Raw genomic sequence first — 25,116 nt, 5'->3', positions numbered from 1 at the left:
GGAAAGAAAAATATATAGGATAGTGTTTGGCCTATAACATTCCATTTCTAGATTGGATCATAGTGGCTTTTGAAGATTACTATCTTGTTGGCTGGATATATTTGCTAGTCAGTTGTCTGTACTCCATAACTCAGGTACATTCATACGTAAAGTCTTTCTGAAATCCCCATCGTTCCTGTAGTGCTCTCCTTATTTCTGGATTCTCTGAAGCAGGCACAGACTCATACTTATGACCAACAACCAGCAACATAATTTGCAGTGCCCGGTGCAGAATGTAAATGTGAAGCCTCTTGTTTAAAATTTTTAAGAATTTCAAGATGGTAACAGCAAAGCATTAAACCAACTGCAGGGTGCTTCTAAGCAACGAGGGCCATGAAGCTGGCCGTGAGTAGACTGTTATTTGACTCAATCTACACACTAATTGCCTGACAGAAGACTACACATGCCCCTTTCAGGGTATAAATATTTATCTCAGTCTCTACTATTCTTTTTTTAATTGGGGAATATTGGGGAACAGTGTGTTTTACCAGGGCCCATCAGCTCCAAGTCATTGTCCTTCGATCTAGTTGTGGAGCGCGCAGCTCACCGGCCCATGTGGGAATCAAACCAGCAACCTTGTTGTTGAGAGCTCATGCTCTAACCAACTGAGCCATCCAGCCACCCCTCCAGCGGCTCAGTGGCAGCTCCTTGTCTTCAGTCTAGTTGTGGAGGGCGCAGCTCACCGGCCCATATGGGAATCGAACTGGCAGCCCTGTTGTTCAGCACTCGCTCTCTAACCAATTGAGCTACCCAGCCGCCCTCTACTATTCTTATACACACAAAATCCAACACTCAATCCAAATTAAAAGAGATCCCAAAAAACAAGATAAAATTAGATAAAACAGTCAACAGAGCCAGACACAAAAATGGTGCAGATGTTGAAACTACCAGGGACTTTAAAATAACTATAATTAATGTGTTCAAAGGATCTAGTGGAAAATGTGGACCACATGAATGATGGGGAATTTGATCAGATAGATGGAAACTCTAAAAAAAAAAAAAACGTTAAGTGACAACACTAGAACTAAACACCATTTTTATGGACTAAATGTCACCTCCCTTTTCCCCCCCAAAAATTTAAATGTTGAAGCCCTAACCCAAAATTCGACTGTATTTGGGGATAGGGCTTGCCCTAGCAGACTAATACAACCATGATATAAGTAGGAAGAATTCCTTCAACAGATGTATTAGCACAATGGACATAGCAAAGGAGAGAATCAGTGAACTTCCATAGAAATTATCCACACTGAAACATAAGGCATAAAAAGGGAGGGCCAAAACAAAAATAAAAGCACCCCAAAGCTGTGGGATAATATCAAATGGTCCAAACACACATGTAATTGAGTCCTACAAGGGTAAGAAAGAGATGAAGACAGAAGAAAAGATAATAGCTGAGATTTTCCCAAAATGAATGAAAAACAACAAACTCCAGACCCAGAAAGCCCAGAGAACCTCAAGCAGATAAATAAAAATAAAAACACAACTACCACATCATAGTCAAACTGCTGAAAATCAGTGATAAGTGAAAATCTTGAACACAGCGAGAGAATAATAAAATAGTCAGTCAGGAAGACATTATATTCAGCAGACTTCACATCAGGAACTGTGGAAGCCAGAAGATGATGGAGTGACATCTTTAAAATACACATGGTCACAACTTATGATGGTTTGACTTATGATTTTCCAGCTTTACAATGGTGTGAAAACAATATGCATAATAAATTACATGAGATAGACAACACTTTATTATAAACTTGGCTTTGTGTTAGATGATTTTGCCTAATTGTAGACTAATGTAAGCACATTTAGGGTAGGCTAGGCTAAGCTATGCTGTTCGGTATTTTAGGTGTATTAAATACATTTTCAACTTAAGATATTTTCAACATACAATAGGTTTATTGGGATGTAACCCCAACGTAAGTTGAGGAACATCTGTACTGAAAGAAAATAGTCAACCTAGAATTCTATATTCAGAAAAAATATCTGTCACAAATGAAAGAAAAATAAATATATGTATTGTTTTAGGCAAATAGATGTGACACGAATTTACCACCTGTTGCATGCACTACAGGAAATGTTCAAGTAAATTCTTCAGACAGAAGGAATATGAGATAAGAAAGAATTTTGGATTTACATAAGGAATAAAGAGTGCTGGAAATGGAAAAAACGTGGGCAAATATGAAGAAAAGTTTTTTTAAAAAATTTTAATCTCTTTAAAGGATAATGGACTGTCTAAAGCAAAAATAGTAACAATGTATTATGGGAATTGTAATATGTGGAAGTAAAATGCATTTCACCAATAGCACGAAGGATGTGAGAGGGGAAATGAAAATATACTGCTGTAAATTTATTGTACTTAAGATACAGTGCTACCATATTATTTCAAGATAGACTGTGAAGGTAAAAAAATTTATATTTTTCACAAGCAACCACTAAAAAAGGTGGAACTAATAGACCAATAGTAGAGATAAAAATGGAATCACAAAAAAATTTTTTTAAAACGAGAAATGAGAAAAAAGTAACAAGGAACAGATCAGACAAATAGAAAATATTAATACATAGCAAAATGATAGATTTATATTCAACCATGTCAATAATTAAATATGAATGGTTTAAGTGGTCCAATAAATTATAGAGATTGTCAGATTGTTTGGATTTAAAAAACAAAACCCAACTATATTATCCCTATACGAAAGCTATTTTAAATATAAAGACTCAAATAGGTTTCAACAATGGAAAAAGCTACATCACGCTAACACTAATCAAAAGAAAACTGGAGGCCGGCCTGGTGGCTCAGGCGGTTAGAGCTCCATGCTCCTAACTCCAAAGGCTGCCGGTTCGATTCCCACATGGGCCAGTGGGCTCTCAACCACAAGGTTGCCAGTTCAATTCCTCCACTCCCACAAGGGATTGTGGGCAGCGCCCCCTGCAACTAAAATTGAACACGGCACCTTGAGCTGAGCTGCAGCTGAGCTCCTGGATGGTTCAGTTGGTTGGAGTGCGTCCTCTCAACCACAAGGTTGCTGGTTTGACTCCCGCAAGGGATGGTGGGCTGCGCCCCCTGCAACTAGCAACTGGCAACTGGACCTGGAGCTGAGCTGCGCCCTCCACAACTAAAACTGAAAGGACAACAACTTGACTTGGAAAAAAAAAAAAAAAGGCCTGGAAGTACACACTGTTTCCCAATAAAGTCCTGTTCCCCTTCCCCAATAAAATCTTTGAAAAAAAAAAAAAGAAAAGAAAAGAAAGAAAACTAGAGCTATATTAATATGCTAAGTACTGTATTTTGCCGTGTATAATGTGCACCCACATTTTTGGTCCAAACTTTCAGGGGAAAAAAATCTTTCATTTTAATTTTTTAATTCAAATTTTTATTTGTTTACATTTAGGTACTTGTTTTCTGTATTATAAAGGAATTTTAGCATTTAGTTTTTTAAAACATTTTATGGTACGAGATATTTTATGTAACAAATAATTACAAAACACAAAAACAAGAAATTGTCTTGTGTTTTACAAGAAATTTTATGTACTGGTAACAAATTTGCGATAGTTACACATCACAGAAGGCCAAGAACTCTTCGTCGTTGCAAGTTCATTGTAAGTTCAACAAAACCGATGATCCTATTCCAGGGTATAATTTTGCATATAGATATCGTTATTGATTTCTAGAGCTACACTTTTAACTCAAAAGCATAAATAAAAGAATTGAAAACATTTATATAGATATGGAATTAGTACTACCCATGTATAATGCCAATCCTTATTTTTCCCTCACAAATTTTGGCAAAAAAATGCGCATTATACATGGCAAAATATGGTAACTGACAATAGCCCTTAAATAAGTAAAAGCTAACGCTATCTGAGTTGAGAGTAGGAGGAGACTGTGATTGGCACATGGCTGAGTGCTCAGGCAATGGGACTTGAAATGGCCTTTGTCGTGTGGGGCGGCCTGCGGGGTCTCAGCTCCCGCTCCCCTCGTAAGAACGTAAGAACACAGGATGTGGCTAGGCCAAAAAGAGCCATAGGTGGGGGAGTCATACCACTATAGTCTCACTGGCGGCTGGGTTGGAGACACAGGAGGCAGGAGCCACACGATCTGCAATCCACACTCCGCCACACTACACGCTTGCCAGCTGACGGTCAACTAGCCACAGCTGCTGGCCATCCAATCACAGTTGATGGCCATTCACCACCGAGCCAGCACCCCTCCACGTGAGGCTGAGAGCCTAGAAACTGCTCTCTGGGGCTCTGTCCCCACAGCCTTTTACTAATGACTCTGGAGGGATGACAGAAGTGAAATAAGGGGAAGAGCACTAACAATCAACGCCACTGGTGTTTAGAGGACTACACATAATACACCAGTTTGTTCAGAATGGAGGGTGTGGGTAGACAAGACATGGCTGCAGAGGTAGGTTGGGTGCATCTCATGGAACCGTTTAAATGGCAGACTGAAGATTGTGTACTTTGTCTTGTAGCTGGTGGGGTCTTTGAACATTTTGAGCAAGAGATTCATGGAGGAGAGGAAAGACTCACTGATGTAGAATCATAGAGCATAAATAGATTTGGGCATACATCTACTCTTTCATCATAGATTCTGTCACGGTGCTCTCTGATGGGCACAGAGCTATATCCCAGACCATGCACACTCAGATGTAATAAGAGAAGACAATTTTTTTTTTTAGCCCATTTCAATCCTTTTCCTTCCTCCATCCCCATCTCCAATCACTATAGTCTGCTCGTGTCTGCTTTTCAATATCAAGACCCAAGTGGTTCTGAGTCCCCTCTCCTCTTCCCACCCAACTCAACACTCCCACCCAAATTCAATTCCAGTACTTAATACTGCATCTCAGATACTGAGTCCCAGTGTTCCTTGGACAGCCCAGCACACTGTCCATGGAAGAACATCAAAGACGTCTTTCTACACCCTTAAACATCCGCATATGCCAGCTCTAACAAATCTTTTGTCTACATTTTCTTTCCTATTCCCATGACTGAGCTTTGACCTAGCCCTTTCTAAACTTTATAACAGTATGATTGATGTGAAAATTTAGTATATTTAAATAGAATAATACTTTCTGAAAAGTGTTATTAAAGCCATAAAGAAAAGTATGTTTGCTTCTCCCTACATGCATTCTCCCTTCTCTTGGTAACAACCTACTTTTCATTTAGGTTTCACCATTCTCCCCATTCCAAGTAACCAATTAGGGAAGCTGATTGCACTCTTAGTTTTAGGGATGAGATATGTGTGTCAGGCCTTGTGGGTAGGAAGTAAGTGTCATCTTATATCCTCTGGCCATAGTGCAGGCCTAATTTGAGCCAACAAGACTTGGTTGGTGATCTGATAAAAGTTCTGGAATATTTACAGCCTATTTACCACCATGAAATTAGGGTGGTTCTTGGATAAAACTGACATCCAGGAAATAAAGAAGAGAGAAGAAAAAAACCAAAACCTAGGTTCTTGGTAAGGTTATGGAGCTATGAAGGAAACCACTAGTGAGAAGTATGCAATTTTGTGAAAAGTTGGTTTGGATTTTTTATTATTTGCTACTTAGAATCCTAACAGACTCTATATCCTAATATTGTGCTTGATAATTCTTATCTTGTGACCATAGATTTCTTCTTATCCCTACCCCCATATCAGTATTAGAACTCCAAAGGTGAAAGAAGAGGACATGGGTTTTCTTACCTTCAAAGGCGAGATGGAAGTAACAGGGATCGGCTTTGAAAATCTCAGCAGCTCTCTCCTTCTGATTCTATACTTAGCCAGAAAGCCCCATCAGATGGAAACAACTTATGTGAGCCAACATTTTTAGAAAGCCTCCAGGATATCATAAATCAACTGCAGTCATTCTCCAAAGATGAGTCAGGGAATAGTCAAATTAGTACAAAGAATTGACACCATTTTCTCGGATACACTTATTTACCTCCTGGAGGGAAAAAATTTTAGATATCTTTATGGATCAAAAAACATGTATTTACTTGATAATCTGCTTAAATGTTGAAAGTTTGTCCCATTTTCTATTGAAAATATTTTGATGCTAATATGACTGTATGAGCCAAATTTGGGGGAGGAGAATGTATATGTCAGATATCAATAGGGGTAGATGATTGTTATAGGATGCTGGTAGAGCAGCTCTAACAAGGGCAAAAATCACAGTAGCCTAAATGGGAGGGTATTTATATCTCATGTACAGTCCAGGTGTAAGCAGTACCAAGTGGTATCTCCATGGTGTCAGATATCCAGGCTCCTATGGCTTTGTTTCCCAGTCAAACATAATATATAGTTTCTATCCCACTGGTAGTTCTAATTCCCACAACCAAGACCACCTACCAGCCAGTAGAAGAAATGAAGAGGAAAAACACATCCATTCTCTTCAAAGACATTTCCTTAAAATTATGCACTTTATTTCTGTTCATGTCTCATTGATCAGAACTTAGTCAGATGACCACACTTAGCTGCAAGGGAGGCTAGCAAACATTATGCTTAGCTGAGGAGAGGGATGTGTTCCACTGAAACCTGGGGCTTTTCTTACCAATTGAACAATAGATTTAGGGGAACATAGCACCCTGTGTCAGAATGGTTTATTTTCCATAGTGGTTTTAAATTCCAAGTCTGATAATTCCAATGTCTCTGCCTTAACTGAATTTGATTCTGATGCTGGCTTTGTCTCTTCAAACTGTGTTTTTTTGCTTTTGGTGTACCTTGTAATTTTTTGTTGAAAGCTGGATGTGATGTAGTAGGTAAAAGGAACTGAGGTAAGTAGGCCTTTGGTGTGAGGCTTTGTGTTTATCTGGCTAAGAGTTAGGCTGAGTTTACTCTTGGCTGTTGCTGTGGTGTCAGAGGCTAAAATCTCCTCTAGTGTCCTTGTTTTTGTCTCTCCTGTTGTCCCTGGTTTCCTCTAGAGACTTCTTAAATAGTGTCTGAGATGTGTGGTTCGTTCAGCTGTGTTCCCATTACCATTCAGGAGTGCTACTGATGTGGTGGGGGAGAAAGTTGTACTATTGTGCTAGGATTAGGGATTAGGTCTCTGTCTGTTAGTGAGCCCGTGCCTCTGACTCTCTGGCCCCAACCCTCAGTTGGGATAGGAAAGCTAGAGGGGGCGAGAGCAGCGTATTTCCCTGCCCCCATATGGAAGGCTGGAGCAGGTTGGAGTTGGGAATTCCCTCCCCTCTGGTGGGTTAGATTCTGTTAAAACCCAAGATAGTTAGGAAACAGTTTCTCCTTGATGACTGGCCTTGTTAAGGAGAACAGAGTTCAGGTATATTTCAGAATGGTGCCTTTCCCCACTCTCTGCTGAAAGCAGGAGTCGGGTTTTCTCTGATCTTCACCATGAGAACATGGTACACTTCCTGGAGGTAAGACTCATGAAAGTGGGGGAGGAGGTCTCTATGACTGAGCCCCCCCAGGAGTTTTTAACTCTCAGACTTGAACACACTGAGCCCCCAGCAATCTGTCAGTTTAGGTTTCCGTACCCAGCACTGCTTTAGAGTCTGTCCCTCGGCTTCTGCCCTGGGAAGCTGTGATTCTCTGTATGTACATGTCTGTATCTTCACTTTGGAGCAGAGATTTTCCCTGTGACTTCAATTCTCTGATGGATCTGAGAAGAGTTGTTGATTTTCAATTCGTTCGGAGTTTTCTTGTTGTTAGGAGGGGAGTGACGGTTTCCAAATTCTTTATATGCCAGACTGGAAACTGGAAAGCATAATGATTATTTTTAAACAAGAACGCATTCATGCTTTAACGCCTGGTTCTTTGAAAGTTACAAGCTAGCAACACAATCGATGTAAAGATCTATCACTGCACATTGTAGATAAGTCAGAAAACCCACAACAAATCAGACTAATTATGATGAATGCATGTTGGAGGCCATCAAACACAACCCCTATATGAAAAGTACTGGCAGTGTTATAATTTAGCTGAGAGAATGCCAGCAATTCAAGACCAAAACCCAACCAAGACAGTTCTAGTAGCTTATCAAGAGCAACATTTATCCTGGACGCCATGCAAATTTCTTGTCAGCAGGAGACCAAATCAGAGTCTTCAGTACACTTCAGTAATACGTTCATGTTAGTTTTCGGAAAAAATAATTCAGAGTCTCTTCATAATAAAATACCAGGAAGTAAGTCACCATAAAAACTTCAGGAAGACCCTGGCCCTCCACTGTGAGCTGGGGATCCTTCTTTGAGAATCATGAATGAAACCAGCAGTAGTCAAATATTTTGGTCTCGGGACCTCTTTTTCTGTTTGTGTCAATTGAGGTGAGATTTACATAATGTATAATTAATCATTATAGAGTGTACTGTTCCATAGCACTTAGTGTATTCACGATGCTGTTGTGTTTATCATCCCAGGAAAAACCCCTACCCATTAAGTAATCACTGTCTCTAGGCCCTGGTAAACGCTAATTTACTCTCTGTCTCTATGGAGCTGCCTACTCTGGATATATGGTATAAAAGGAATCATGCCACATGTGACCTTTTGTATCTGGCTTCTGTCCCCTCTCATAATGTTTTTGAGGCTCAGCTACATTGTAGTGTGTATCAGCACTTCATTCTTTTATACCTGAAGCATAGTGCAGTGTATTCTGCCATTTGCTTAGATATGCATCCATTGATGGGTATTTGGGTTGTTTCCACCTCCTGGCTATTTGGCTATAGTGTTGTTACAGTCATGCTGTGGGGACAGAGTCCCAGAGAGCAGTTTTCAGGCTCTTGACCTCCCGTGGAAAGGTGCTGGCTCGGGTAGTAGATGGCCGTCAGCTGTAACTAGTTGGCCATCAGCTGTAACCAGTTAGCCACTGGCCACTGATATAACTGCCGTGGCTGAGCTAGCAAGGGCGGATTGCAGCTAAGTACTGGGTTGGTTGTTTGTTGGTTGGTTGGCAGAGAAGCGGACGGCGGATTGCACATGGTGTGGCTCCTGCTTCCTGTGTCTCCAACCCAGCCACCAGCGAGAATATAGTGGTATGACTCCCCTATCTATGGCTCTGTGGATGTTCCGCATGACACATGTATAAGTTTCTTAGGGACATAGGTCTTCGTCTCTCTTGGGTGTATACCTAGGAGTAGAATTGCTGTCACATGATTAATTCTATGTTTAACTTTTTGAGGAACCACCAGCCTGTTTTCCACAGTGGCTGCACTATTTTACATCCCTACCAGCAATGTACGAGGGTTCCTTCTTTTCTATCCTTGCTAACATTTTGTTACTTACTTCTTAAATTCATCTTACTGGGTATGATATGGTATCTCATTGTGGTTTCGATTTGCATTTCTGAAATGACCAATGATGAAGTGCGTGGTAGCTATTTGTCAGGACCTCTGTATGTTACTAAAAAGTATTGAGAATCCCAAAGAGCTTTTGTTTATGTAGTTACATCTAGTGATACTGACTACATTTAGACACTAAAACCAGGAAATTTAAAAAATACTGTTTATTAATTCCTTCAAGGGCAATAGTAATAAACTCATTGTATGTTTACATCAGAGCAATGTCAAAATTACATATCATGTGGCTTCTGGAAAACACCATACACTTGTAGTAAGAGAATGAGAGTGAAAAAGGTAAATAAACATCCTAGTAAAACAAGATTGATGTCATAGTCCTTCCTCCCCCAAAATGAGTAATGATAACTCAATTCCGTTTTACTCAAGTAAGGTTTTTGAAGGTTTTTTCTGATCTGAGATTCCTCTCAACTTTTCTTTAACTGGAAAACATACAGTTGGGGCAGGTCATCGAGGGGCTGTTGACAATGGAATCTGGATTGTACTTGGTTGGCCACAGAAAGGACAGAAAATGGTTCTTTAATCTGGATATGAACCTGCTGACACCTGCCCATTTTTTTCTTAACACTTTCCTGTCCTTTCAGAAATGAAAATTGGCTGTTGGTTTAAACTTTTCATTAATATCCTTCGTCATGTGGTTTTGTTCAACTGGGATATCTGAGTCAGCTGATTTGAGAACAGAGATCTTCCGCTAGAGGCTGTACGAGAATCTTCACTGAAATCCCAGCACTAAAGCTGAGTTTTCCAGTAGGAGTTGAGGGTCGGTGGGAATGGAGAAGTATAACGCAGTGGTTCTCAAAGTATGTTACTGGGACCAGAACCATCAGCATCACCTAAACTGGTCAGAGATGTAAATTCTCAGGCCCAGCCCAGACCTGCTGACTCAGAAACTCTGGAGATGGGTCCAGCCACATGTGTTTTAATGAGGCCTCCAGGTAATTCTGATTTGTTAAACATTTTGCTAAGTGTGAGGACCACTGGTGGGATCTTTTCCCTAGTTACAGCCAGTCAGCATATTCTCCTCGCTTTCTTCTTTCTTTGCTTTCCATAAACATTGAATGTGTGGATACCTTATTGGTGTTTTTATGACACTTACTTGGAAATGTACAAATTTGCACATCGTGTGTCTGTCTATAAACATCAAATGCATGCAAGCTAAGTTCAGAGTATCATTTACAGCAATTGCAAAGAAACTAACTCTTAAAGAGCCTGTTACATAGTTATGGGTAAGTGAAGCTTTTTCATAGGTGTAATTCATTACCTGCGACCTATTATAGTTTATCCTTCTTTTCCCGACATTAAATCCAGTAAAATCCATTCAAATATTGAAGCTCTACAATTCCAAGGGTTTGGTTGCCCTGTTTGGGTGTTACCCAAATATAATTCTGCCGTGGCCTCTGTTCTTTAGAAACTCAAAATTGAAGGTTCAGTGGAAGGGAGCTAGTTTAGAAGACTGAGCTAAGGACAGAAAGATCCATTTAAGTTACCAGTCTAGAATTCTCAGAGGGTGTTCATTAAGGAACATGACCAGGAGAATGGGGGAGTCTATCAGAGTTGGGGACAGGATCTGTGTGGATCAAGGGACAAGGTCCCATCACACAGGAGAAGGAGAGGGAGGGGGAGAGAGAGAGAGAGAGAGAGAGAGAGAGAGAGAGAGAGAGAGTCTGTTTATCTTAGTAGTGGGGTTTCTTTGGGATTTCTAAACCGGGGAGTTGGGATGAAATTAACATTCAGTGATTTTCTGTATAGTCTATAGGTTGTGGGGAGAGTTCCTTGTTGGTCAAGCTTTAATAAACACAGGTACACAAAAATAACACTGAGAGTTCTGATTGTTCTCCTTTTTCTTCCAGTGACCTTGGAATGGCTACCTAGAAGCAGGGTGAGCTCACTCATTGATACGACAGAGCTGGCTTTGTAACGGGGCTGCAGTTGCCTGGTGTTCTGTAATGTGACTTCAGAGCTTTCTAAAACCTAAGGGAATCACACGAAACGGCATTTGGGTGAGTGTTTAACTTTGATTTTGCTGGTGCTTCACGACTTCTTTGGGCTGTTCTTGGCTTCTTGCCATTCTCGGCTTTCTAGATTGTTCTTCTCCTCTTCCTCCTGTAGTGATATAACTAAGTCAGAGTCATAGGTATAACACTGCACCAAGAAAAATGTGGCCCCACCCTAAACCAATGAGCATTCGATTAAGCCCACACTGACCTGCTAACTTTAAATCCACCCCAGGATACTGTTACCTTCCCACGTGCAGAAATCTGACCTCAAGGCCTCTCCATGTCTCCAGAGGCCAAGATGGCTGCCCCTTGGCTCTTATGGCATGAAAATTGCATCACTGTGCAGTGAGTAGATCTGAGAAAGAGTCCTAGAAAGCCCTTCTATTTCCCCGTCACCTCCAGGGCTGGGCAGTTACAGGTGTGGAGATTGAGCGTGTCCCACGTAATGGACTGAGGGATGGGCTCTGCTTGGGGTTTAATCCCCAATGGGTGTACGACTTCAGATTCTCCCTTTACATTTCATCCCAGTGTATAGTGACTACAGGGTTCCACTGTCCCACTCTAAAACCAGAAGTCACCCCTCTTCCTTCACCCTCACTTCTAAGCAACTACCAAATCCTGCTACCTTGACCTCCTTCATATAGTTCTTGATTCTTTTGCTCCTTTTTAACTTCTGCCCATTGATGTAGTTCACGCTGCCATCATCTCCTATATGGATTTATTCCATCATAACATAATCAAAATGCCACCACCATTTCCCACCTGAAATCCAGCCTCTGTTGTCACAGGACCATTCAGAGGGCCAATGCTACCACTTGTCCCCTAAGGAAAGTGTCTGTGCTGCTCTCTGCCTCCTCCGGGACAGCCCCCAGTCCCTCAGTCTGGCCAGATCGTCCATGACTTGGTCACTGTCCATCCCCAGAGTATCGAGTTCCCCACGGCCGCAGGCACTTTCTGTTTAGAACCTCTTGGCTTCTCCCAAAGGTGATCATGCCCCTTCCCCCCGCCTTCCCTTTCCCAGCGCTCCCTCTGCCCAGCAGCCATCTCCTGCCTTTCTTTATCTGGCCTCAGGTATCTCAGGCGCTGGCAACTCCAAAAGCCTCCTTGGTACTCCCATGTAGAATTAAGTGCCCCCTTTTCTTTTTCCCTACAACCCCTCAGTCTTAGGCTTTAGCAGATTATATTTGAGGTCTATTTTTTTCTGTTCTCCTGAGAGTGGGAGCCATTTATATTCATCTTTGGGCCACTGGTGATATTCTTGTAATAGTTTTTTTTTTTTTTTTTTTTGAGATGTAACTGACATATAACAGTTTCTGTGTGTTTAATGGGTACAACATGTTGGTCTGATACATTAATATATTGCAGTATGGTTACCACCATAGGGTCAGCTAACACCTCCCTCATGTCACGTAATAACCATTTCTTTTTTTGTGATGAGAACATTTAAGATCTAGTGTCTTATATACTTGGAAATATATAATACAGTGTTGTTTATTATAATCACAATGCTGTGCATTTGATCCCCAGATTCATTCATTTTCTAACTGGAAGCTTGTGCTCTTTGACCAACCATCTACATAGGCGATACTCTATAAATTTTTTTTAACTATATGGAGGACAGTAGTTGCAGAAAAGGAATTATAATAGCAACTAACTGTGCTAAATGATTTTCATGAATTGAAAACTCTTAGTTTCTAGCCAGCACTGTGCTATAAGAACTTTCTGTGACGATGGGAATGTTTTGTATCTGTGTTGTCCGATAAGGTAGTCACATGGGACCATGGGACCCTTGAAATGTGGCCAGTGCAACTAAGTAACTGAATTTTGAGTTATCTTTAATTTATGTAAGTTTAAACTTAAATATCCATATGTGACTAGTGGCTACTGGATTGGACAATAGATAGTCCTAGACTTTCCCCAACCCCTACTTAGTAACATTTGGTTACTTCCTGCCTTGCTTAGAGCTCCCATGGGGAAGGCTCTGAGAGGGAGGGAGGGAGGGAGGGAGGGAGGGAGGGAGAGAGAGAGAGAGAGAGAGAGAGAGAGAGAACTGGTGTGCTGGTAAATGTTTACCAACCAGCTCTCTAAAAAAGCTTGCCTATTTCCATGGTGTAAATACTACCATGCCCAGTTTCAAGCTACCAATGTGACATCACTGAATACAGAGTTGGGAAGACATATGTAGAATAAACCATCATATAGTATTTCCTTGGTACAGATGCAACAGATGTAAATAACCCTGAGAACAAAGAAAGTAGTAAAATGTAGTAAAATAATTAGAAAACTCCTGAAAATTTAACTTCGGCTCTCAGGAGCCAGTGTAAGCCAGCTCTGCTCATCACTAGCTCATGTAATTGCTCAAAAAAATAAACAAAAAATAAAAGAATCAAATGTAAGATTCCTGTTTGGCCACAAGAGGGCACTATCAGATGAAATTGGATTCTTAGGAAGGATTTTGACCTAGTCTCTGACACATGGGTCAGTTTGAGATATACCCTGTTTCCCCGAAAATAAGACCTAGCCGGATGTGGGGACAGAGCCAGGAGTGCAGTTTCCAGGCTCTCGGGCTCACGTGGGAAGGTGCTGGCTCGGGTAATAAATGACCATCAGCTGTGGCTAGTTGGCCGTCAGCTGTAACCAGTGAGCCACTGGCTATTAATATACCTGCCATGGCTACGCTAGCAGTGGATAGTGGCTGGCAAGTACAGATTGTGGATTGCAGAGAGGCAGATTGCAGTCAGCAAGTGAGGTTGGTTGGCAAAGAAAAGTGGACGATGGATTGTGGATAGTGTGGCTCCTGCTTTCTGTGTCTCCAACCCAGCCACCAGCGAGAATATAATGGTATGACTCCCCTATCTAAGGCTCCGTGGGTGTTCCTTTTTGGCCTCTCCATGTCCTGTGTTCTTATGTGGGGAGCGGGACCAGAGACCCTGCATGACACCGGACAATCAGCTTTAATGCATCTTTTGGAGCAAAAATTAATATGACTCAGTATTATATTATATTATATTATATTATATTATATTATATTATATTATACCGGGTCTTATAGTAAAATAAGACCAGGTCTTATATTAATTTTTGCTCCAAAAGACACATTAGAGCTTATGGTCCAGCTAGGTCTTATTTTTGGGGAAACATGGTATGTTTGAGTCTCCCGGAAGGTTGTCATTCTAGAAGAGCTTGTGGGAACTCATATAACTTCAAGCTGTTCTTCGTTTCGCAACATAAACTCCAAACCTTTTCCACTCCCAAATCACTTAATCCCTTCGTGTCTGAAAGCTTTTGGTTTTTAAGCTACCAAAATGAAAAGATCCTTGAGAAGTTTTAAGTCTTGTCAGTGAGGGAAGGAGAGAATCTAACAAGTATTGAGTACCTGCACTGTGCTGGGTACTGTACATCCTCCATCTCATGTAATCTTAAACCTTAGGAATCAGCTAACATGGTAGAAAAATTGGTAGACTGCCAGCTATGTGAATACAAGGGCTTATTCTTTGCATTGCAATAATTTGTACTTTGTAATCCACACGAGGAAAATCAGACGTCTATTGTGGCCTGATAAGCAATATAAAAACAAGAAATCTGAGGATTTTTCTCTGGCTGGGCTAACTGTTGGATCTGAGAGCTTTGGTTTTTGAGGGGTGAATCTATGTCTCCTCAGGGTCTTACAGGGTAGTTTATATCCGAGTAGGGAAACCTTGGATAGTCAAAAGAGTGACATAATAGGTCTCTATGGTCTGCTGTCTAAAGGAACGGAGAAGCTGGTCGTGTGTGTGTGTGTGTGTGTGTGTGTGTGTGTGTGTGTGAAACAGAGAGAGAGAGATGATTTCACCCCCTTAATTTTTAATACTGTTAGTATAGTGGTTCTCAGAGTTTGGTCTCTGGGAAAGCATCATCAGTATCCCCTAGGAATTTTGTTAGAAATGTACATTTTCAGGCCCCATCCCAGACCTGTGACTCAGAAGCTGGGGGTGGAGCCCACAGTCTGCATTGGAACAAGCCCCCCAGGAGATTCTGACACCCACTCACGTTTGAGAACTACTGGCTTAGTGCAGAGCTGTCAAAACTGGATGCATATATTCGAGGCATCTGAGGAGCTTTTAAAAAGTACTTATTTCCTAGTCACGCAAGGTCACATATTGTATGATTCTGTTTATATGAAATGTCCAGAGCAGGTAAATCCATGGAGATGGAAAATAGATTAGTGGTTGCCAGGGACTGGGGGAAATGGGGAATGGGGAAGTATAGGGGTTTTTTTGGGGGCGATGGAAGTGTCCTAATGTGTAATTAGATAGTGGTGGTATACACACAATGTTGCTAAAAATCACTGAATTATGCACTTTAACATGATTAAAATGACGAATTTTATCTCAATTGAAAAAAAGTAATACTGATGTCTGGGGCCCACCCCCAGAGATTGCAGATGGGACCCAAGCATTGTTATTTTAAAAATCTCTCCTGGTTGTTCTAAACCGCAGCCAGGATTGAGAATCTGAGTTCTTGCAAATAAGGCCACACGTGGACCACGTTCCTGGTCCAGGCAGCTCAGGTGTGAGTGTCTGCAGGAGGCAAAGAGGGGGTGTGCAGGAGAGGAGAGGGTTCCCGTCTCGCCAGGCATTTAGGCAGAAAGGTCCTGGGCTCTTGATTCAGGTTGCAGTTTGCACCTCAGCTGTGCAATCTTGTTCACGCTACTTAACCTGCCTAAGCTGTAGCTATTCCAAAGGTTTCTGAGAAGCGAGGTTGTAATATGCTTATTAGATAAGCATCCAGGCTGGCCTCCAGTAGGCACTCAACAAATGTGAGTTTCCTTTGCTCTCCCCTTTCTCTGTGGTGTTCATGATTATTGGTTGACTCTTGGGATGTGCAGACATTAGCCAGTTCTCTCTCCACTGCTCCCCAAACTGCCGGTGGGTAGTGGAAGGATGGGGTGGGCTGGGGGTGACGGGCTCTCTGCCCAGGTGCTTTTCCCCTGCTGGGCTTCACCCACCAGTTTGGACAAGGGCTTCCTTAATAGAGGACTCACCATCTCCGCTGCCAGGAAAGCCCACTCAGAAGGAGGACACTGACCAGCAGGAGAACGCAGAAGGCCACTGTGAACAGAGAAGCAGGTCAGCAAAGGCACGCCCTGGGCGAGGTCCCAGAGCAGGCTGAGAAAGTCCTTCCTCCACAAGAAGGACTTCCAGGAGATCCCACTGTCCCCTCCCAGAATGCAGCTTCCTCTCCCGACAGGATTTCTTAGGAGGCTTAAGGATGAGGGCAAGGGCTGGGTGAGCTGGTGTGGATGGAAAAGGGCATGGCGCCTTTCCTCAAAGGGCTTGTTCTTTCTGGGGAGATCAAACTGACAGGCACTGTCTTCAGAAAGGTTCAAAGGCCAGGCCTCAGTTAAGAAGGCAAGGGGTGAGGCCTGTGACAGGTAAATACAAAGATAATGATAAACACTTTACCATCTCTTGAAAGTGTTAATATTTCCCAAATGGAACTGGAGCGAGCTACCTACCGTGTTTTCCCAAAAATAAGACCTAGCCGGACAATCAGCTCTAATGCGTCCTTTGGAGCAAAAATTAATATAAGACCCGGTATTGTATTGTATTGTATTATATTATATTATATTATATTATATTATATTATACTATATAAGACTCAGTATTATAGTAAAATAAGACTGGGTCTTATATTAATTTTTGCTCCAAAAGATGCATTAGAGTTGATTGTCTGGCTAGGTCTTATTTTCGGGGAAACACGGTAACATTGTTTATGTTTAAGGTGGACAACATGTTGATTTCATATGCTCACATATTACCATCTGATAACCGCCACAGTATCAACTAACACCCTCATCCGGTCACATACTTATCTCTTTTTTTTTTTCTTTTTTGTGGTGAGAACATTGAAAATCTAGTCTCTTAGCAACTTTCACACGTGCAATACAGTATTGCTAACTGTAATCTCCACGCTGTACATGACACCCCCAGGATTTATCTTCTAACTGGAAGTGTGTGCCCTCTGACCACCATCTCCCAGCTCATCCATGGTGACCACCATTCTACTCTGTTTCCATGAGCTCTTTTTTATTTTTTTCTTGCTGCAAAGCCTGTTTTTTCCCCCTACCAGGAAACAACTTGAATGTTCATGGAATGCTTTCTTCTCTTTCCCTGGTTATACTGCCTCCCTCCTCCTTTGCCTCACCCCTCTCACACAAGCATGGGGTGTTTTATCATTTAGGATCCATTCAGGAGCAACTGGTTGGGGCTGGTGTGAGACTTCACTCCCAACTCGCTATAACTGATTACTGTGATTTTGAGTTATGTTAATATCTGGATTAATCTTTTACTCTTATACACATTATATAGTATAAGTAGGGGGTCATTTACAATGAACTAATCAACCCACCCACTCACCCACCCACCAAGCAACATGTGCCCCAGTCTCTGGTATACGTTTTGTCCATAACAGAAGCGACCCCTACCCACCTGTCATCTGATACTCGGTGGTAAATATGACTGGCTCCATGGTCGTAGCCACTTCTGTATGTTTTTGAAAATCTGTATGAAAGAGAGAGGAGAAGATGCTCGGTTTATGCTGATTATCGGACTGTCCATCTGGAGAGTGTTCCGGCTTCTCCATGAGCTAGAAACTTGGACACTGATGGAAGGGATAAAGAAGACAAGGGGAGGCCACACGTGCAAGCTTTTTATTCTTCTGTCTCAAGACTCTGCTCACAGCCCCTTCCTCCTCTTTCTGACACTTGCTCTCCCTGGTGTGAGGAGGCCTGGGAAGCCCCATGGAATGCCTGTGGGCTCTTCAACACCCACTCAGTTGCTGGAGGGGCTGCTCCAGGCACACTGTCTGCTCTTTCTCCCATTATGACTTACTGGCCACACTTTTCTCTTCATAGAGACAAACTCTAGCCATACCTGTAGTAGTGCCTGTTGTTATTAAGGGACAGGCAGTTTCACTCCCAGAAGGAATATCTGTCCTTGCTTGATTGAGGCTCTTGCAAGCCTCAAGAGACAAACTCTAGTCATACCTGTAGTAGTGCCTGTTGTTATTAAGGGACAGGAAGTTTCACTCCCAGAAGGAGTATCCATGCTTGCTTGAGGCTCTTGGTCACCTGGAGGAGAAAGTAAGCAATGCTCATGGAACTGAAGGTGGGGGGGCAGTGGGGTTACACAGCTACCCACATCCGTCCTCCTTAGCTTACTCCAGACACCCTGGCTTAGGTGTGAATCTCAATTATGGGCACATTATCTGTGGGTGCCACGTCACATGGCTCTATATCAGAGTTACAGGGAAGTGGGGAAGTGGCCACAAAAGAGACATGGGAGAGGGAATTCTTATTCTGATGCTAGTTTTCCATGGAATTCTGGGAAACTCTTTGGCCCCAATCTTCCTACTTAGCTTGGAAACAGGTCATAAGAATATAAAGACCACTGAACCATCAAACGAAGTAGAAATGCACAAAAGGATAACTTTTCTCTGTGACAGGTCCCCCATACTTTGTGGGTGTTGTCAGTTACCTAGCATACTGCCCCTTCCCATCATCCCTTTACAAAGGAAGCCAGGGACAGGCCTTGGCCTGCAGTGTGTCTCACTGGCGTCGGGCTATGGGAAAGAAACACAGAATCCCCAAAGAATCCAAGAGGAAAGCTTGGGGTATGGGAAAGGGTGGTGAGTAAAGAAACCAATAACACGTGGTTAAATGTAAGGGACTTTTGATTGTAGAAATAGTAATAGGATTTCAGAATGAAAATAGCGGAAGATATCACCATAGGTGGGTGAGTGTATGTGTGAGTGAGTGTGTGCATGTCTTTGTGCTTGAATAAGTCCCTTCCCTGCACATTTGTACTTTTATCAAAGAACAGGTGGGAATTATACCAGGGGAAGTTGCATGCCAACAGTATAGCACTGTACAAATAATGAATCTACATTGCATATCAGTAAATGAGAAATGTGTACGTGGCAGGCTGAGCTTTCCTTTTTTAATGAGAGGAAGTTTGGGCAGCTTGGAGGAAGAAGTGGAATTTCAGGAGCAGGTAGGAAGCGGGAGCATTATCACCAGGTGGTGATCTGTGGTTCTTTGGAGCGCTCCAAAGACCTGTCCTCCTCTTCCACCTCCTACTATTTATCCCCACTCAGGGGACAGAAGACCTTACGTGATAGAGACCTTAGAGTTTATCTAGTCTTTTTTCTAGAATGAGAAGAAACAGAGATCCAAGGAGATTAAGTGGCTAGCCCAAGGTCAGAAAGCTGGTGGGTCAGGAATCCCACCCTGGTCGGCCAGGTGTAAAAAGCAAGGTTGTGGACCCACGAAGGTGCCGCCATACCTGGGAACTGACTTTCATTGATGCACTTGAGCTGGGGCTGTGTCCACTCCACCTTCCCACAGATCATTTTGCAGATGCTCTTGGCAGGACCTCTCTGGAGGGCCCTAAACCCCTGGGCACACTCATAGTGAATTGTCTGCCCCACCATGAAATGGTAAATTCTCTCTGAAGCTTCGTGTTCCCACGGTGGAGGCTCCCTGCAGTGACCTGTAAGAGGGCAAGCAAATCCCAAAGGCAAGTTGGGGAAAGCATTGTGAGTAAATCCAAGTTGCCTCTCCCTAGAGACTGGAACTTGGTTCTTATTCTTTTATTCGTTCATTCATTCTTTCATTCAACCAATATGCATTGAGAATGCTTGTGTATCAGGAACTTTGCCAGGCACGTTGTGGGGAGGCACAAAGACCCAGTCAATCCTGAAAGGAGGCGTCAATCAATAGGGTGAGAAAGACACATGAAGGCAGAGTGTGCCGAGTATTATAGCTGAGGGACAGATGCTTGCGATGGGGACACAGAGGAATGAGTAATTACTTCTGATGATGGTGAGGGTTTTGGTAAGGGGACGGGAGTGCGAAGGGAGGTCTCAGCTGAGGGATCAGGGCAGACTCCAGCCAATTTGGGTCACTGAAATGTGAAGACTACCCTGGATCTCTTCTGCAAAGTGAGGAAGCTACATCCTTGGTTTGCAGTTAATGGTCACCTTGGACCATGGCAGAAGGACTGGTGACAAAGCCAAAGCGAGGAGGAGAGAAGGACTGAGAGATTCTTGGAGAAACGTAACCTGATCTCTGGTCAAGCTATGCCTGAAGCTTGCCCTATGTGATCCCTATCAAGGCCTCTGAAAATTCCCATGCCCAGTAACTTTCCACTCACCCAACTATAACCCACGCCTGACTGACCTTCAACCCCAAAGATCGTGTCCTGCTCTGATTTACTCTCTGGGTTTTCCACCCCACCCCCACCCTAATCTGGACATATGGAATCACAGATACCCTCTATTCCCCTTGCAGACCTTCCGCAACCCGAGTACTCAGTATAACCTCTACAGATACTCTATACAACCCGTCTGCCCCAGCTGGAAGCCCTGTACTGGGTGCACTGCTCTAGGGTAGCACCTTGCAAATCATTACTGAAATTACGTTGTAGTCTCAAAAACTTTCTTTTACAGTCAGTGCAATCCAAAACTTTCTGAACCTGTTTGAATTGGGTTTGCTTCTTTCAAATGAAAACATTCTAATCAAGACAATCTGTGAAATATCCTCTAGCCCTAACCAGGTGGTCCTCTCTTGAGTAAGGACAACAAACACTGACCTTTCGAGAAAGCTTTCAATACTTGTGGAGGGTATTATGGGAGAAGTAGAGAGAAACAAACAATGAAATGTGTTTTGAAACACCATGCCAGTACAAAGTTGGTTAATAATGGAAGCCGCAAATAAATTCAAACTAATTTAAAATAAGTAATCCATGGAGGGATCCCTGGTCTACTTCAGGAGACCTGAGATCTTCTGCCTAAGTTAGAGTTCAGCCAACTCTTCTACCTTCTCCGTGTCACAATTTCTTCAGTATACTGAAGTAGTACTCCTGCTCCCTGACTCACTTGGCTATGAGGTTCAAGTGAGATTATATGTCATATAATACAATTCTTTGTAAGGTTATAAAAGCAACATGGGACCATAGGGTTTTGTAAGGTCAGCTGCTCCCCCAAAAGCTGAGGCTTTCCTGCTGGGCTCTATTTCCTCCTGACATTGTGACTTGACTTCAGTATGATTCACTGTGGAAAGTTGCAGCAGCAAGTGGCTCGCTCATGCATAGCCCATTAGCTCAAAGGTATTTGTCTGCAGCTTCAAGACTCACCAGAATGGCCCAGCACATTTTACGACCCCGACGTAAGAAACATCTTGAAGTAAATTGCTTTGCTGGCAGTTCATTATCTTGTACTTAGGGGAAAAACACAGAGTATTTCATTGAGAGCAGGGACTGTTTTCTACTCAGGTTTGTGTCGTCCGTTGGCGGTGCCTGGCACCCTTAGCCACAACAAATGCTTTTGGAATTGAATTGAGCTGAGTTGAATTGAGTTGAATTCTATTCCGTCAGTTCCCAAACCAGGAGGAAACCCAGAGCCCAGGTTTGCTGCTGTGAGAGTGATTTGAAATGCCGAGCAAATAGCCTGCAATCGCTGTGCAATATTCTTGTCTGTGTGATATCCTTAGAGGAGAGGCTAGGGAGACAGACTTTCTTCCTTTGGGGAACACGTCATATACCTGCAAGGAAAGGGTTGGCTCCTAGGAGTCTGCCAGACAACAGTTGTTCGGATTCACCTCTTACCTAGAACGGGAACTTGGTCCGTGGGCTGCATTTGGCTTTGCATGTCTGTGGTGTTTCTTTCCTTCTGTACTTCAGGTTTAGGAGTTACTTGTTTTCCTTTGTCCGTAGAGGCTAGAGAACATGGATGGAATGAAGCCAATAACTTCGCAAATGCTTAAAATAGAAAACCGTCTTCATGTATTCATTTACTCGGAAAGAGTGTCTCTCTAGTGTTCCCAATGTGCCGAAAATCCTAAGGTGCTGGGGTTACAAAGAGGAGCCACACACAAGCCCTGCCCGTGGGCACTCTCAGTAGAGCCTATTCACGTCCAGCCTAGGAGAACACTGGCCTGTCAGTGAGTGATGACCATGGCCTACAGCATGTTTCTGAAAGGACTGGATGATTCTCTGGTAGAATTTTGTGTGTATGTGGGTCTCCTCAAAAGGGACTCTATTCTGGCCAGCAGCCCTGCCAACAGTGTGTGTGTGTGTGTGTGTGTGTGTGTCTGCGTGTGATGGTAATGAGGAGTGATTAGACTCAACAGCCCACTGACCCCTTTGTTTCCCTCAAGTTCTTCATTTAAAAGTCTCAGAGAGGCAATCTTAAAGCAATGACAAGAAAATCTCTCTGACAACGCTCATCTCTATTATGAAGAGTTTGAAAGGAGTTGCGTCAAGGCACCAAAATGACGGGGGATCAGGATTCTAACTGAGGGTCAAAGAGGGGATCTTCTGGGGGAAAAGCCAATGGGGGGCTTTAACAGAGCGGCGATCTCCAGACTTTGTGGTCCACACAGGGGTCGAGTGGGACAAAAATCACGCGGCTCCATAGCACCATCTCCAGGGTGAAGAAGTAAAAAGACAAATGAACCCCCCAGTGTGGGTCACGTTCTCATGTAAACGGGAGGGTAAATGACCTCGTAGTGAAATGAGGCTCCTGAGAGAGCTTCCAGGAGTCAAAGCAGAAAGTTCAATGGCAAAATCATGGTATCAGATCAACTTAGGCATAGAAAGCCTCTTGGGGGGTCATTCCCTCCAAATTCCACTCAAGGGAGAGGATCTGCCTATAGCGTCTGAGCCAGTGACTCTGCCATCTCAGCTTGCCCTTCCCAGCAACGATGAGGTTGGGGACCCTTAGGTGATTCCAATCCCGTCTGGCACTGGGGACCACGAGCTGTCAAGCCATGTTTTGAAACTCAGAGGTGAAGAAATTCTAAGCGAACAACTTCCTCTGCCTCTCTGCTTCCCTGGCCCTGATTGGGGCCTCACCCAATTTCTGACACTGGGCTGGGGAAGGCCCTGGACCCCCAATACTTTCTGCTTGACAATATAATTCCCCTCCAAAGAGGTCCCCTAAGGGCCCCATGGCACCCAGAGTGAAAAATGTAGATAATAGGTAAGACTTAGAATTCAGTAGCACAAGTTTCTATTTCCTTTTTACCCTTGTCAGGGGAGGAAATGCCTCTCCCATTGTCCCCGTTTTTGTACCCAGAACTTTTTCCTTAGGGTTGCAGAGATGGTCACTGAAAAGGAGAGAGGGGGAAGGGGTCATGGGGCGTTCTGGGGAATTGACACTGCTGTGTTTCTGGAGGTAGAACTAGGGTAAGTATATTTCATCCACCAGGATACTGGTGGTATGAGGTGTAAACTTGGAAACCAGAACACAGTTCAGCCTAACAGGTAGATATTGCCCACTGGAATTGTTTATTTTTTATTATTCTTTATATAGGCTCATTTGGACTATTCTTCTTTAAATTAAAAAAAAATTGTGATAAAATAGACATAACATAAAATTTACCATATCAGTCATTTTTAAGTGTACAGTTCAGTGGCATTAAGTACATTGACATTGTTGTGAACTAGAATTATGTTTTAATTGTTCAGTAATTATTAGCGTAATGTCTGTTCTCTCCCTGCCCCTGGAATGTAAGTTCCTTGAGTGCTGGCTGTCTTTCATGTCTAGACTGTCCTGGGAACTGGAAGACACTCCTTCAATATCTATTTAGTGAACAGATATTCCAGGACCCCCTAAAATTAGTTATAGTTCAGACTAGCCAATTTTGGTCTACAGGGCTGAGTGAACAAAAGCTGAAGTTCTGTGTCATTCTTTGCTACAGTTCTTCTCTTCCCTTGGTATTCATGAAAGGAAACACTTACAAGTGCTTTTGCACTGACACTGGTTTTTCCAGGAAGAGTGGCTAGAGTTTCCCATACACTTCAGAAAAAGTGACCCGCTCTTTATTCTGCGGAAGCCTTTCTTGCATTCACAGTTGACGAGGGTGCCCATTTTGTACGTGAGGGCTTTGAAAGTGGCATGTCTGAGCTTCGGTGGTTCAGAATAACAAAACTCTGCAAAGAAAAAGCGCAAATTAGGAGTTCTGGAGGTTCCAGTCAAACAACCACATGGTCAGACCATGTGGTGATTTAATCACACATTTCTTCGTTGTATTTAAAGGACATATAGATACCCCACTTCTAGTTCCTCGAAAGAAACTAAGACAGATGCCAGTGTTCTTTAGAAACCTTTGTGTCAGAAAGAGTTCAAAATTTAACTTCAACCAAAATCCTCTCAAAACTATGATGTACTTCAAAGTGAATGAGTAGAAATGAATGAGATTTCATTCTGGAAATGCCTCATGCTGAGCAAGCAGAAAAAGAGAGGAAGACCAAGGGATATGAGGAAAGGAAGAGAGGAAAGCCACACAAGTTCAATTAAGGGGCAAAATGTGTGTGTGAGAAATACTTTTCAGGAAATAAGGATTGTCAGATTTTCTATAATTAATGATTCTGTACCTTTTTTTTAAAAAAAAAAGAAGTCTATATAAAGTCATTCACTCAATGTCTGACTAGTAGGAATTATGTGTTTCTCACTCACCTATCCATCTCTGAGTTTTCCAAATTCCTTCTCATACTGTGAAAACCTGGCCCTCCCTCGGCCTCCCCAAAATGGACACAGGTTTCCCATTAAAGACACTTGAAGTAGTGGCCAAATGCCCAACTATTAAGGGGCAAAGGGCGCTGGTCTAATCAGAAAGATGATTTCATTGCATATCTTGCAACATGTTCTCCTGCTTCAAGAAACTAGATTGCTAGGAAAAAGCCACATGCTCGATAAAAGAAGTGGATAGGGAGGATCACAGGAAGTGGAAAAGGTGAGAAAGCAGGGGCCT

General features: G+C 42.7%; 1 protein-coding gene and 1 long non-coding RNA gene across 2 annotated transcripts in view; one reads left to right on the top strand and one right to left on the bottom strand.

Moving 5' to 3' along the window:
- Positions 1-9,458: 9,458 nt before the first annotated feature.
- The window catches only part of IL2RA (interleukin 2 receptor subunit alpha), a 55,846-nt gene continuing 40,188 nt past the window's right edge, over positions 9,459-25,116 (bottom strand). Inside the window, exons 2-8 of the mRNA XM_019738178.2 lie at positions 24,104-24,295; positions 21,968-22,078; positions 19,646-19,852; positions 18,349-18,432; positions 17,792-17,863; positions 16,345-16,411; positions 9,459-11,427 (exon numbers count right to left, since the gene is read on the bottom strand). Of these exons, the coding sequence (XP_019593737.1) occupies positions 11,403-11,427; positions 16,345-16,411; positions 17,792-17,863; positions 18,349-18,432; positions 19,646-19,852; positions 21,968-22,078; positions 24,104-24,295 (758 nt within the window). The 3' untranslated portion in view covers positions 9,459-11,402. The remainder of the gene's footprint in view (positions 11,428-16,344; positions 16,412-17,791; positions 17,864-18,348; positions 18,433-19,645; positions 19,853-21,967; positions 22,079-24,103; positions 24,296-25,116) is intronic.
- LOC141570040 (uncharacterized) overlaps positions 13,454-25,116 on the top strand; it is a 45,680-nt gene continuing 34,017 nt past the window's right edge. Inside the window, exon 1 of the long non-coding RNA XR_012493784.1 lies at positions 13,454-14,162. This is a non-coding gene — a long non-coding RNA (uncharacterized LOC141570040). The remainder of the gene's footprint in view (positions 14,163-25,116) is intronic.

The sequence above is a fragment of the Rhinolophus sinicus genome, linkage group LG02 (genome assembly GCF_036562045.2).
Source record: "Rhinolophus sinicus isolate RSC01 linkage group LG02, ASM3656204v1, whole genome shotgun sequence".
Taxonomy (NCBI): Eukaryota; Metazoa; Chordata; class Mammalia; order Chiroptera; family Rhinolophidae; genus Rhinolophus; species Rhinolophus sinicus.
This window is presented reverse-complemented; position numbering and strand designations above follow the sequence as displayed.